Raw genomic sequence first — 13,333 nt, 5'->3', positions numbered from 1 at the left:
GTGGCTGGCTCCAGTCTTTGCCTGTCACCACTATGTGGTGAAGTTCCACAGTGAAGGAGTGAAACGTTCAGCAAATGAATTTTGGGTGTGCTTAAAACAATAGCCAGAACAAACAATACACGACATGGAGGCAACCATTATCTTTGAAAACAATTTTCAATAGAATATATTTTACTAGAATGTCTTCTTGAGAATATTAAAAATATTATTTACTCTAAAAATATGAATATATGCAAACTTTGAAATGGTAGAAAATGAGCTTTATTATCTGGAAAGCTACGGAGATACAGAGTAAACAATTTAAATATTCAATCAGTCAATTCTTTAAGTTTCTGAGTGGCTATAGGATTGTATTAATAAAAGACACTTCTGCTACCTTCGGGTTCATGCCTTTCATGAGGAATTTAGGTTCAAGAAGATCATGTATTCTGCAAAAAGCACCTGATGGGAATTGTTGACCGAGCACTAGAATACAGGTATTCAGAGTCTCAGCTCCATGCTTTTCATAGCCCACCCTTCACACCCTTCACCACCATCCTTTTTGGCCTTTGTGACCTTTAAGTTCTCTCAGTGGCAACTCCCGGGGGCTTCTGGCCAGATGGTAATGCATTTCCCTATCATTTTAATTCCTCTATATGCTTTAAATGGCATTTACTTGGATTAGTGGGTCAGGACAGCTTCCAAAACAGAGAAAGACTACACACAGATTGAGGCCTCACAGGACCAAGCAAAAATGATTTTTGTTTTGCCCTAGGGATAGTGTGAAACAGAACGTTTTTAGAAAGAGTCTAATTTTGCCTCTGTCCTTAACCTCACTTTTAGTGCTGGGACAGGCTAGATTATCTTTCAGACATCTTGGAGTTGAGTGGTACCCGGGGAAGTCTAAAAAGCCTAGTCTTATCATTTTATTTGAAGAGCAGTAAGTATTTGAGAAAGCAAAAATTCCATCATTGAAAAATACAATATATACATATACGAACCTAAATAAATATGTTCACATATAACATTCTTGCTAATGTATGTACACACATATATCCGCAGATACAAAGAGAAGTATATATTATATGCATACTCATATATACAAATATGATATACGTACACACATATTATTGGCCTTTTAATAGATACAATTGATACTTTCACATGCTAGTATATGATATGTGTAGGGAATCCCAGTATGACTGTGCTAATAATCTTAATTTTATCCTTAGTAGAATTATTATTATATATTTGAAATGCATTTCATGGATCTGTTAAGGATATCTTCACTTCTATCAATTATTATTTATTAAGTGCTCTCATATAGCTATTTGATGTGCTTATATGACTTGCTCTTTTCATAATTGGTTTTGAGAGTAAATAAATAGCTTGAAAAAAAAATGCAAGGGTAAATGAATGATAGTTGGAACATCATCACAAGTGTGTATGGAATTATAGATATATAGGACTGCATAGGAGACTACTTCAGTTAATGGCTATTTCAGGGAAGAATAATCAGCAAAATCATTAATTATGTTTTAGTTCATAGTTATGAAATTTCTGCTTATTTGTGGAAATGCAAATGATAAATCTTATTTCCCACACCAGATGGCCAGGCTCAGCAAGTGCTTTTATATACTGACAGATATAATGAAAGCAAGAGTCTGTAAACATAAATTAGCCTTAAGAATAGATGGGCAAATAGAACCACAATTCAAAAATTGTTACATGTTTTTCATACAACAGACAAAAATCATATCTTGGCATTTAGCCACATTCTGTATGTGTTTATGTGTGTGTGTGAGCACTTATATGTGTGGTATCTAGTAAACATTCAATAAATGGTAGCATCATCATCATTGCTATTAACTATAGAAGCTTGGATTACAGAAAAACATGAAATACCTCTGAATCAAAGGCATCAGCTTGTGAATTGGGTCAAGGCTTTTAAAGTTTGACCCGAGGGCACCTGGGTGGCTCAGATGGTTAAGCGTCTGCCTTCGGCTCAGGTCATGATCCCAGGGTCCTGGGATCGAGTCCCACATCGGGCTCCCTGCTCCTTGGGAGCCTGCTTCTCCCTCTGCCTCTCTCTCTCTGTCTCTCATGAATAAATAAATAAAATCTTAAAAAAAAAAAAAATAAAGTTTGACCCGAAGGGGCAAAATTCAGCTGTTGCAAGATTGAGAATCTTTTTTTTTTTTTTTTTAAGATTTTATTTATTTATTTGACAGAGACAGAGACAGCGAGAGCAGGAACACAAGCAGGGGGAGTGGGAGAGGGAGAAGCAGGCCTCCCGCCGAGCAGGGAGCCCGATGTGGGACTCCATCCCAGGACCCTGGGATCATGACCTGAGCCGAAGGCAGTCGCTTCACCAACTGAGCCACCCAGGCGCCCGCAAGATTGAGAATCTTGACTCAACACACCCAGGTCAAGGTTCTCAACCTCGGGACAGGATGATAAGTGAGACTCTGTATCAAGGTGAATGTTGGACTGCACTTTGCCACAACAATGCTTTTACAAGGGAATCTGTGATTAAGGACAAGGTTGATAAAGCATCCTGAAATTGCGGGATATGAGAATTTTCAGCAAGTCTCTACACGAATTTGATGCAAGATGCACAGCGCAGCCAATTGATTGTCTTTCAGTAAAATCTCAAAGAAAGTACAATGTGATTTTCCAGCACCTGCTTTAGAGAGCATGCACTTGGAGACACTTTGTGATTCATTCGAATCTAGCCAATGCATTTCTGTTGCTTCTCCTGAGTACTTAGGGCTCATTCCTAGATTTAGGACTAGATTTATTCAAAATAATCATCCTTAAAACAAAACAAAACATTAATCACAGCTTTAGGGATCCTCGGGCATTCCTTTCAGCCACTAAGGAATCAAGGTCAATAATAATTTTATTCCTGTATGTAGTTGAGCCATGCAAGGAAAGAAGAAAGACCAGGTAAGTTTAATTTGAATTCTTCTTAGAACTATTAAGGACTGACCGAGTGACTGAAAATAAAACAAAAACTCGAATACAAAACAATTGTTAAGCAAAGGAGGAAAACAATCTTCTAAAATCTCTCTTAGATAATATGTAAATGTGCAGGCTAAAGCCCTTCCTTGTCCTGGAAAGCCATGTTTAAAGGGAAGCCTGATAAGATTGACTTTGGCGCCACCTGCTCTCTATGTTCAGCAGTACAGCTTCCTCTGCAGGATGGAATTGAGGATTAAAGCCTATATTCTCCAGGTTGGAGCATAGGAGAGGGGATAAATTGATGTTTAATTTGAGCAATGTCTTAGCATTAAATTTGGGTTCCTCCTACATAATTCTTTATGTATTATCTCCCCTCTGTATAAAGTGAGTCTTGAATAAGCCTAAAGTATTCTCACCGTAAAGTCCATCACATCTTCTCCAACAAAACAGCATCATATATTTGGCATACAAAATTTTGAAATTGTAGGCCAATACTAAGAATTCCTTTGGGTGACACTAGGACTTTATCTCAGTGGTCTTTGAAATAAAACCCTACGCCCTATTTCTCCAACACCCTAAGATTTCATATGTTCCACTAACACTAGCCGCTTAAAATTCACATGTAATTGATAATCATGGCATTGGGGAGAGAAGAAGGGCTGAAAGGGACACGGGTTTACACCTTCTTGCCTCAAATGATCTTGGTTCAATGTATGTATTTCTGGTGGCTTCGTCTCTGCTGCCTTATGTGAAGACTTGCTAGAGCTGGCCATAAACAAGGTGCTGACCCTTTCCTGGGAGTAAGCAACAAAGTGTACATAATCTCTGTGGATGCTGGTCACTGGTAGGGTCTAAGTCCCACAAGAATAGGTTTTCACAATTGAGAATGACCTGGGTTGTCTCATCCCCTTTGGGGCCCAGAGAAGAAAACATCTTCATACGAGACAATTACCAATCCAAGTGAGTGGCCATGAGGACTTAAGGAGGCTGTTGTCTGGCCATACACGTCTGGGGACAGATACTGTTAAGGATTTATGTTGGACTTGTAAAGAGGGCACCTCAGAATTGGTCATTGTTTGGATGCATGTGGTGCTGTTCCTGGGAGACCCCAGCAGCTGGGTGTACTGCAGAAGGGGGAGGTTACAGGAAGACCTGTGAGAAGACTGAGGCAGGGAGAATATTAACTGTTCAATGCTTCATTTTAGGAGATGCTACTCTATTTCCTTTAGCAATGTATCTATTTTAATAGCCAACAAGGGACAGTAAGTAGGCTCTCTGTCTCTTACGAGAGCCCAGTCACTGGGCAGGGAACATTACCAAAAGTGCCGCTCAGCAAGGGTTAACCATGGCCACTTAGGATATGGAAAGTGGGAGGGGGATAACTTGTTCAGTTCCAGAGATTTAAAAAGGAATAGCTGTCAAAAGTGACATAGGGGTCATAGGTTGGATCAGGGCTTTTTGTGACTGAGAAAGTTCACAATCTGGGAAACATAGTGGCAAATATGTTATGGAAATTATTATCACAAATTATTGAGATGAAATAAACTCAAGGGTATAAGACTCCAATATATGGCTAAGAAATCTTAATTTTAACATACAGTAGGTAATCAGAAATAAGAACCATACCTTTTTGCTTGAAGTGCACGGTGGTGCCAATCTCTAAAAAAGAAACATTTAGCAAAACAAAACAAAAAAAAACAGATAAAATTTTTTTTATCAATTGAGAATAAGCACAAAGGTAATCTGGTACTCTCCACTGAAAGGAGAATGGGACAAAAGGTGGAAAGAACATTCTAACAGGAACACGTACTGGTAGAGATCGAAAGAAAGGCACACGGAAAGAGATGGTTTTGTTGGAACAAATGTTGTTCAGTTGGAGGGGGCAAAAATAATTTCCAACTACAAACGCTTGATGCTACGTGTTATGTGTATAGACAAGTACAAGAACGCTGAGAATGGCATGTAGAAGTACTTTTGACTGCAATTTAATGGGATGATAGAATGTGTCTGGCCTCGGACCGCCTCCTGCCATTTTGCCCCTGGTTTACTCCACTCAAGCCAGCTGACCTTGCTTTTCTCCTAACATACTAAACCCTTTCCAGCTTTACAAGTTGTGCACCTGTTGTTTTATGTGCTTGCCATGTTTCTTCCCCAGATCTCTGCATGGCCCACACAGTCATTTCATTCAGATTTCTACTGCAAGGACACCAACTCAGGAAGAACTTCTCCCATCACCTTATCAAAATGGTACCCTAGGTCACTTTCTATTCCTCCACCCTGTTTTATTAATATTCTTAGCATTTATCACTAGTTGGTATCATTTTATAAATTTACTTATTTGCTTGGTTAAAGTTTATCTCCTCCATCAGAATAAATGTTCTGTGAGGTCAGGAATGGCGTCTGACTTGTCAACCATTGTATTTCTGTGCCGAGATTAGAGTCTGACATGCAGTATGTGTTCAATAAATACTTGTTAAATGTATAAATCTCAGGGTTGGAAGAGCTCATAGTGGTCAAACACATGAATTCCCTTTTGAGTAACTTTATCAACTAAACAACAGTACTGTTAGATCTTTAGAAGTAAATGTGGAAAATTTCCATAGGCTACCACTTTGATTTTCAGGACCAACTGAATGGTAAGTTAGATATAGGAGCCCAAACCATGGCTGTGGGATATGGATTGTCTTCTCTGTGATCAGGACATGACCTTGCACCCCCAATAACACACTTTCACTAAGGAAGTAAAGTGACTGAACTCTGAAGCTAAAGAGAGCTTTTTGAATTGGACATCTGGTTACCTCATTGTCCTGCTTGAAAATTGTTCATGCTTTCTTGCGTCTTCCAGGATAAGGACCCAAATCCTTAGCATGGCATCCATGGCTCTCCTCCCTTATCTCTCCAGCCTCATCATCTCTGCATCCCAGCCCACAAGCCTTCCTTCCTTCTCCATGGGATCATGTTTTTTGTTGTTGTTGTAGGGCTAATGGCCCAATGTTATCACTACTAGAAATCCCACTCATCCTTCAGAAGTTAGGGAAGTCTTCCTTAGTCTCCTTAGTAAAATTAAGTCCCTTTCTTATAAGCTCTGCTCTCCTTCATGACACTCATCTCAGTTTTAATTTTAAATACCTTTGTCTGATGTTTTGATTAATGCTTGTCTTCGCTACTGGACTGTGAGTTCCAAGGAAGCAGGGCTGTCTCTGCTCCTGTTCCCTCTTGTAGTATGGCCAATGCATGAAGGCACTCTGAATGCACAATGGGCCAGAGCAGATTTAGAATCACTGAAATATGAGAAAAATAAATATAGGCCAAGCATCCTCCTAACAGAGCCTGAGACTGTTAAAACAACAAGAGCCTGAGTAGCTAACTTATGACCTGATTTAGCACAAAGATCTTCAGAATTAGGTCTGCAAAATTTCTGGGGTTCGGTGCAGTCTATTTCCTTCACAGATTTTCCATTTGTCTATCCAAAGGAGGTCACAAGGAGAAGCCCTCAAACAGCATGTAAGCCAGGCTGCTCCCAACAGCAAGCTGTATCTACACATAAGGACAGTCTGCCTAAACTGGTTAGATGTGGGTTGGGGGATCCTAGTGTGAATGTTCTTGTGTATGATGATTGCTGGTGGGCCTCTAGCTGCACTTCTGAAGATGCTCAAAGCCACTGGAACCTGTTCTTCTGTCTTTGAAGAGTTAGTCTGTTCCTTGCACAGGTAATTGAAGTCTTCTGTGTGGAAGCCTGTACAGAAGGATGTAGTGAGAATTCTGTTCCTCTCTTAGCAGAAGCCAGAAACCAATGTCACTCTTACTCCAGAAGTGAAGCCAGATTCCATCAAGATAAAAAAAAAAAAAAAAAATCACTGTTTTGTTTATAAAACAACTCTACCTATTGACTATGCTGATCATCAGACTACTGATGTTTCAATTGTATATTAAACACACTGCCACTTATTTTCTTTCATAATACCTACTCTGACTACTTTTCTTTGAGATAAATATGTTGCCTTAAAAATTGTTGAAAAGGCACTGTAGAGAATGTACTTAGAATTGTCTGATCAGTTACCCAGGGTCAGAGTAAAGCTGAGACTGAAATTTAGGGCTCTCACTTCTCCAACTAGAACCTTTCCACTATCCTACAATGCCCCTCTGGTGTTTTTAGGAATGTAAGGCTATGGAACTATAGCCTATATAACTTCAGGGTTCTCGCTGGGATATTTCAATGATTCAGTATCAACTGGGGACAGTTTGGCTCTGCTCTTGTGCAAAGGGCAACTTCCCTTCTTTCTTTGGTCAAATCTTTCAATTTATCATTCTTTGGAATTTATAAGGGTGCTACAAGGTCATGGAATGATTGTTTTTCACCCAAAGAGGCCTAGATCCCTAACGGGACCATCTTTATGTCAAGAATACTTGGTTTCCCCTGCTCCATCCCTGATCCACAGGCCTCATGGGAATAATTCCAAGCAAGTGTTCGGGAACCTGGGCAGGCAGGAAGACCAATGGTTCTGCTTAAGCTAGAAAATATCACTCAACCTCTCTTTGCCTAAGTTTCATTATCTGTAAAACAAATTTAATCAACATGCTCCTTATAAATTCATGCTACTGGTTAGATAAGCTAATTATCATACTGTACTCAGAATGCTGCTAGATACATAGTAAGTGCTCAATGAATGAGAGTTATTGTTATCAGATTTGTGGTAAAATCCCCTTTAGAGAGGACTGTCAGTTTGGTGGAAAAGAGAAAAATATATCTTAACAAGGAAGCTATGGCAGTGCAGATCCAAAGAATAATAATAACAAAAAAATCTACTGCAGCAGTAAGGATGAACGAAACATCAAGAGATGTTAGCACACTGAAGTGATAGGGAGGCAGACTGACCAGGCAGCATTTTGGGCAGGAGAAAACCAGCAATACGCCTGGGTGAACCAGTCAGTGACACTGGCCTGGATAAGAGTCTACATGTCTAAATATTTCTCTTAGGGAATAGAAACTCCCCTGCTAATTCATTAAAAAGTGTTCATTAAAAGAAGGATTTTAAAACATTGTCCAAATATTATACTCTATGAAGAAAATAGCACAAAAAATCAAATAAAAAATATGCATTTGCTTGAAATAACTTTAAAAGCAAACTAGGTTATGAGTTAAATTTTAGGAAGCCCTCCCTATTGCAATAAATAAACCGGTTTGTGAAACACTAATGATTTTTTTTTTTTTTTTTAAATTCAGGTTAGTTAACAAACAGTGCAGCACTGGGGTTTCAGGAGCAGAACCAGTGGTTCATCACCCACATACAACACCCAGTGCTCATCCCAACAAGTGCGCTCCTTAATGTCCATCACCCCTCTAGCCAATCTCCCCCACCCCCTTCTCCGCTGGCAACCCTCAGTTTGTTCTCTACAGCTAAGAGTCTCTTATGGTTTGCCTCCCTCTCTGTTTTTATCTTATTTTATTTTTCCTTCCCTTCCCCTATGATCATCAGTTTTGTTTTCTTAAATTCCACATACGAGTGAAATCATACGATATTTGTCTTTCTCCGACTGACTTACTATGCTTAGCTTAATACCCTCTAGTCCCATCCACGTTGTTGAAAATGGCAACATTTCATTCTTTTTGATTGAAACACTAATGATCTCAAGACTTGGAATTCCATTTATCTTTAGGAAAACAAAACAGAGTGCTTATTTTGTACCATTATTTCCTATTCATCCTCTCTGTTGGAATAGAACATTCTGTTTTGAGAAGCAAAACCTTGAATGTTTTGAGCCTGGCATTTTGAAAACTTGGTTGTGTGCTGCCATCTTGTGGTAATACAAAGATATGTTCCTATATGCTGTCTAAAGAAATTGCCTTTGTCCACCAGGTGGCAATAGTGGGAAAATTAAAAACTTTTTTCAGTCAGAGCCAGCACGAAGTGCTACATTTCCAAAAGGAGTCTTTCCTATTCTTACAGAAAAGAAAAAAAAAATTGTTGTCCTTAAGCAACTGAGAATTATTCTTCCCTTTGTAGTGCTAAGGTGATTCCAAATTCTTGAGTAAAACTGACTTGGCAAGGATATTATTTCTGTAGGGATTTACTGGACACACTCATTAGAATACAGTTGAAACCTATGATTTTTATACCTCTTAGGTATAAAGGTACGAAAAGTACATGCTTTAGCAAATACATTTAACAAGTAAGCATGGCAGTGCAAGTCCAAAGAATAAAAAGATAAATCTACTGTAGCAATACAATGAACAAAACTTTGTGGGTGAGTTTAGTACACAGAAAGTTCTAGAATTCTCTAGAAGCATTATTGCCAAATGCTTAGACTTTAGTTCCTGCTGATGGGGTACAAGGAGGCAATGGGGGAAAGAATTTAGTACTAGAAAAGGCAAGTGTCATGACACATTTATTCTAACCTGTCTTTTGACTTTTAACTTTCAGATTCTTTATACCCATCCATGTTAGACAAACACGCAGCATCGGAAAGAGCTGATTCAGCCTCTCAGTTGGCATAGACCGTGTCTTCCTTGTTCACTAGTGTAGTCTCAGCTCACGATTTCTCTAGCATGGAGTAGGTGTCCAATAGATTTGCTGAATAAATGCCCATGCATAGATGAGTGGATGAAGGAATGAAAAAATGAAAGAGCACTTGAATCATTTAGGACCTCAAGATCTATCCTAGCTAGGATTCTAGGTAGAGGAAGATTCTGTTCTTCTTTTGGAAACACCATGCCTTGGTGGAAAGGCAAAATTTTTGCTGGGAAATCAGGCATTTGGAGAGCCAAATGGGATGAGGAAGTCCTTTCATCAGTCCCCAAATTCGGTCAGGTAGAAAATTTTCTGGGTGGTTGAGGTTTACTTAAGAATATCCTCTGGACTGGGGTCGCCTGGGTGTCTCAGTTGGTTAAGTGTCTGACTCTTGATTTCAGCTCAGGTCATGATCTCAGGGTCGTGAGACTGAGGCCTAAGTTGGGCTCCGCACTGGGCGTAGGACCTGCTTAAGATTCTCTCCCTCTCCCTCTGCCCCTTGCTCCCATCTCTCCCTCTCTAAAAAAAGAAAAAAGAAATAAAAAAGAGAATATCCTCTTGACTAATGAAAATTGAAACCTTAGAAAATAGAAACCCTAGCTTCTTTTATTGTTCAAAGACCAGAAGACCTCTTACCTCTCATCTTCCACAATGTGGTGTGATTCATTCTCTCTGCCTCTCTCTCTGCCCAGAAATTGAAGTGAGTGATATGAGAGTGAGAGAAATGCATCTCTGGAAACTCTACAGAGTTTACAGTTTGGAAAATCCCTTATTGCCCTAGGGAATGTTCAAGTCTATGTTTCTGAGCAATTATGGCATTTTGTCTTCTTTGAGTTCTATCTGGTACAGTCAAGATGAGGGTACAACAAATCCATAAAGAGAATTGATTTTCAGTGCTTTGACTCTTGACTCTTAACCACTTACCTCGAACTCCCTGCTTCTAAGCACTCATTCCCTGCCCCAGGTAAGATGTACAGAGCTTTGGGGTCTATATCATTTGTGTATGGTTGTTCTAGTTCCATGTTTACTTGAACATGAATGGCTCACTTTCTAATCTGCCACCGCCATCTGAACAAGGGAATATTCCCTCTTCCGTTGTGTACGGCACAACTCTTTGTATAAGGCTAGCCATCTGATGCACTTTAGGTTTTGAAAATGACATGTTAGTTTGAGGACTTTAAAATAATTAATTGCACTGTTTTTTTGTTTTTTGTTTTTTTTTTTTTTTTTTTTCCTTCTGGGAGATCTAGTAAGACTGTATGCTCAGAAGAGAGGGAAGGTCCAAATTCAATGGGGATTTTACCCTCCAGTTGCCTGGAACAAGGGAGAGAGGCATGGGGTTAAAATCCTTAAAAAATTTAATAAAGGAAATGAAGAAGATTCGACGTGCTGCCTCTTCCTCTTTCACTGATGATGAAGACCTGAAGCATAACATTTTTAAGGTTCTTCGATGGGAATTTATGTTTTAGGTGCTCTGCCTTTTATTTTTATTTTTTGGTCACAGTTTTGAAAAACAAAACCCTTATTATTATAGTGGCTTAAAAGCAGGACATTAATTAATTCAATTTTCAAAGCCGCTTTCAAGCTTAGAAAGTTATTAATTTCTTTCTTGCAGGTTTCTCCACTCAGAGACTTTAGGCAACTTCTACTTACAAGTATTATTATTATTGTTTTTTTGACATACAAAAAGATATGCCTGTGATTTCTGTTTAGATTGTTAGAGTTTTTTTTATTTTCTCCTACTTACTATATTCATGTTGTACAAACCCTAATGCCTAATACCTCTGGAGTAATGTTCTCTGAGAATCACAGTAACCATTCTGGGCGTAGTTCAGGGGGAAAAAGCCAAAAGAGAGAAATAGGTCTAAACCTTAACCTTAAGGCTATTCCTGCTTTGTTTTGTGTTGTTTTTTTTTTTTTTTTCCTATTGTTGCTGTGTTTTTTGTTTGTTTGTTTTTAAAGTAACCTCTACACTCATCATGGGGCTTGAACTCATGTCCCTGAGATCAAGAGTCACATACTTTGCAGACAGAGACAGTCAGGTATCCTGATTTCTAATTTTTTTAGTTAGTTTATAGGTGGGCTAATATCCTAACTACTAAGAGAATATTTCAAACTGGCTGGGGGAGACTAAGAAGTCTTAGCATGTCATCAGTATTTGAGGAAGGATGTTGGCTTCCCTTAGCTAACTTCAGGTCATGAAAGGAATCTTACACTTTACTTTCAAATACTTCTGAGGGCTTTTCCCCTTAACAGTTGGCCTAAAATGGACTTCATGTGTTTGATGCTATTTAGGAGTGAGTTGGAGCCATGAAAGATTTAGCCAAATATTTGTCACTCTGGGCATATGGTGATAACTTCTAATTGAAAGAAAGAATAAGCCCAAACAAAATTAATGCTGACATAATTTCTTAATGTATAATGTGAATAAAATATCTGAGACTCACAGGGACGCTTGGGTTGGCTCAGTCGGTTAAGCGTCTGCCTTCGGCTCAAGTCCTGATCCCAGGAATGATCCGAGGGTCCTGGGATCAAGCCCCACGAGGGTCCTGGGATCAAGCCCCACATCGGGCTCCCTGTTCAGCAGGGAATCTGCTTCTCCCTCTGCCCCTCCCCCTGCTCGTGCGCACGCTCTCTCTCTCTCTCAACTAAATAAAGTCTTCTAAGAAAATATTTGAGACTCACTGTTTATTCTCGTGAATTTATGGACCAATCCCCTGGAAACCAAGTGTTCTACAGTAAAGAGCATCAGGAAAAAAATGTTTTAAATGCTCATTTCATTAAAAAGAGACAAACTTATAAAAGGGGAACTCTCACTGGAAATCCTGGAAGGGACACAAGGGAAACCTCTGGTAGGAGGAGTCAGGTTTGACTGGGATCTGGAAGAGCTGCAAGTGTGTCTGTCGCTGTGGAGAGAGCCCGGACCCGGGGCAGGGGGGCTACTCCCGGGCCTGCCTGGGCTGTGAGCTTTGGCAAGTCACAGACACATGCCCAGCCTCAGAAAGGGCAGAAAACAGAATGGCTTAGGTGTTCTAACTTAACTCTTTTAAGCTCAAACCTTCAGATGAAACATTTGTTTATGTCATATTAATGATGTTATCTCTGAGGAGAGAGATTGTATCTGATCTTTATTTTCTTCTTTATAGTTTCACGTATTTTCAAGTTCTTCCATAATGAGAATGCATAACATTCATTATCAGAATAGAAAAGTATTTATAAAAACAAATCAATGCATTTTTAAAAACCCTCTAAATCTACGGAAAAGAAAATAATATTTGGCTTTGGGTTGACATCGTTACAAGGAGATTGAAATTTTTTTTTTCTCACTCTTTTAGTTGGCTGGTATCATAGAGCAAAACCAAACAGAAGCTAAGATAGGTAAGGCTGAGTTTCTATAAGGAACATAGTCTTAACAACATGAAATGACAATGCAATAAAAAATGTATTATAGGGGTTTATGAGGTCCTTCTGACCGTAGGCTTGATATAATTGCACTTTATGTGTGTGTGTGATGTAACTTTAGCCTCTATGGGCTCTGCTCAATGGTGAGATGGGTTGTTACAGAAAGTGGGGATTCGCTGAGCACTCCCACCATAAAGAGAGGGCTTCATTAAGTCTCTTACAGCAAGGCAGCTTCCTCAAATCCTATGGCCTTCTTATTTAGCCTGAGAAATTTAATTTTTTTTAAATTTTTATTTATTTATTTGACAGAGAGAGACACAGCGAAAGAGGGAACACAAGCAGGGGGAGAGGGAGAGGGAGAAGCAGACTCCCAGCTGAGCAAGGAGCCCGATGCGGGGCTCGATCCCAGGACCCCGGGATCATGACCTGAACCGAAGGCAGACACTTAACGACTGAGCCACCCAGGCGCCCCAGAAATT

At 39.4% G+C, this 13,333-nt stretch overlaps 1 protein-coding gene across 2 annotated transcripts in view; it reads right to left on the bottom strand.

The window, feature by feature from the left end:
* Nucleotides 1-13,333, bottom strand: part of LSAMP (limbic system associated membrane protein) — a 656,844-nt gene that overhangs the window by 9,365 nt on the left and 634,146 nt on the right. The window contains exon 8 of one of the 2 annotated variants that reach the window (XM_035000116.1): nucleotides 4,570-4,602. The exons of the other annotated variant lie outside the window; for it this stretch is intronic. Coding sequence (XP_034856007.1) covers nucleotides 4,570-4,602 — 33 coding nt within the window. The remainder of the gene's footprint in view (nucleotides 1-4,569; nucleotides 4,603-13,333) is intronic. 2 annotated transcript variants of the gene reach the window in all.

This window comes from Mirounga leonina, unplaced genomic scaffold (genome assembly GCF_011800145.1).
Source record: "Mirounga leonina isolate KUSES-001 unplaced genomic scaffold, KU_Mleo_1.0 Mir_115, whole genome shotgun sequence".
NCBI classification, from domain to species: domain Eukaryota; kingdom Metazoa; phylum Chordata; class Mammalia; order Carnivora; family Phocidae; genus Mirounga; species Mirounga leonina.
Note: the sequence above shows the minus strand (reverse complement) of the source record. Positions and strands in the feature narration are given on the sequence as shown.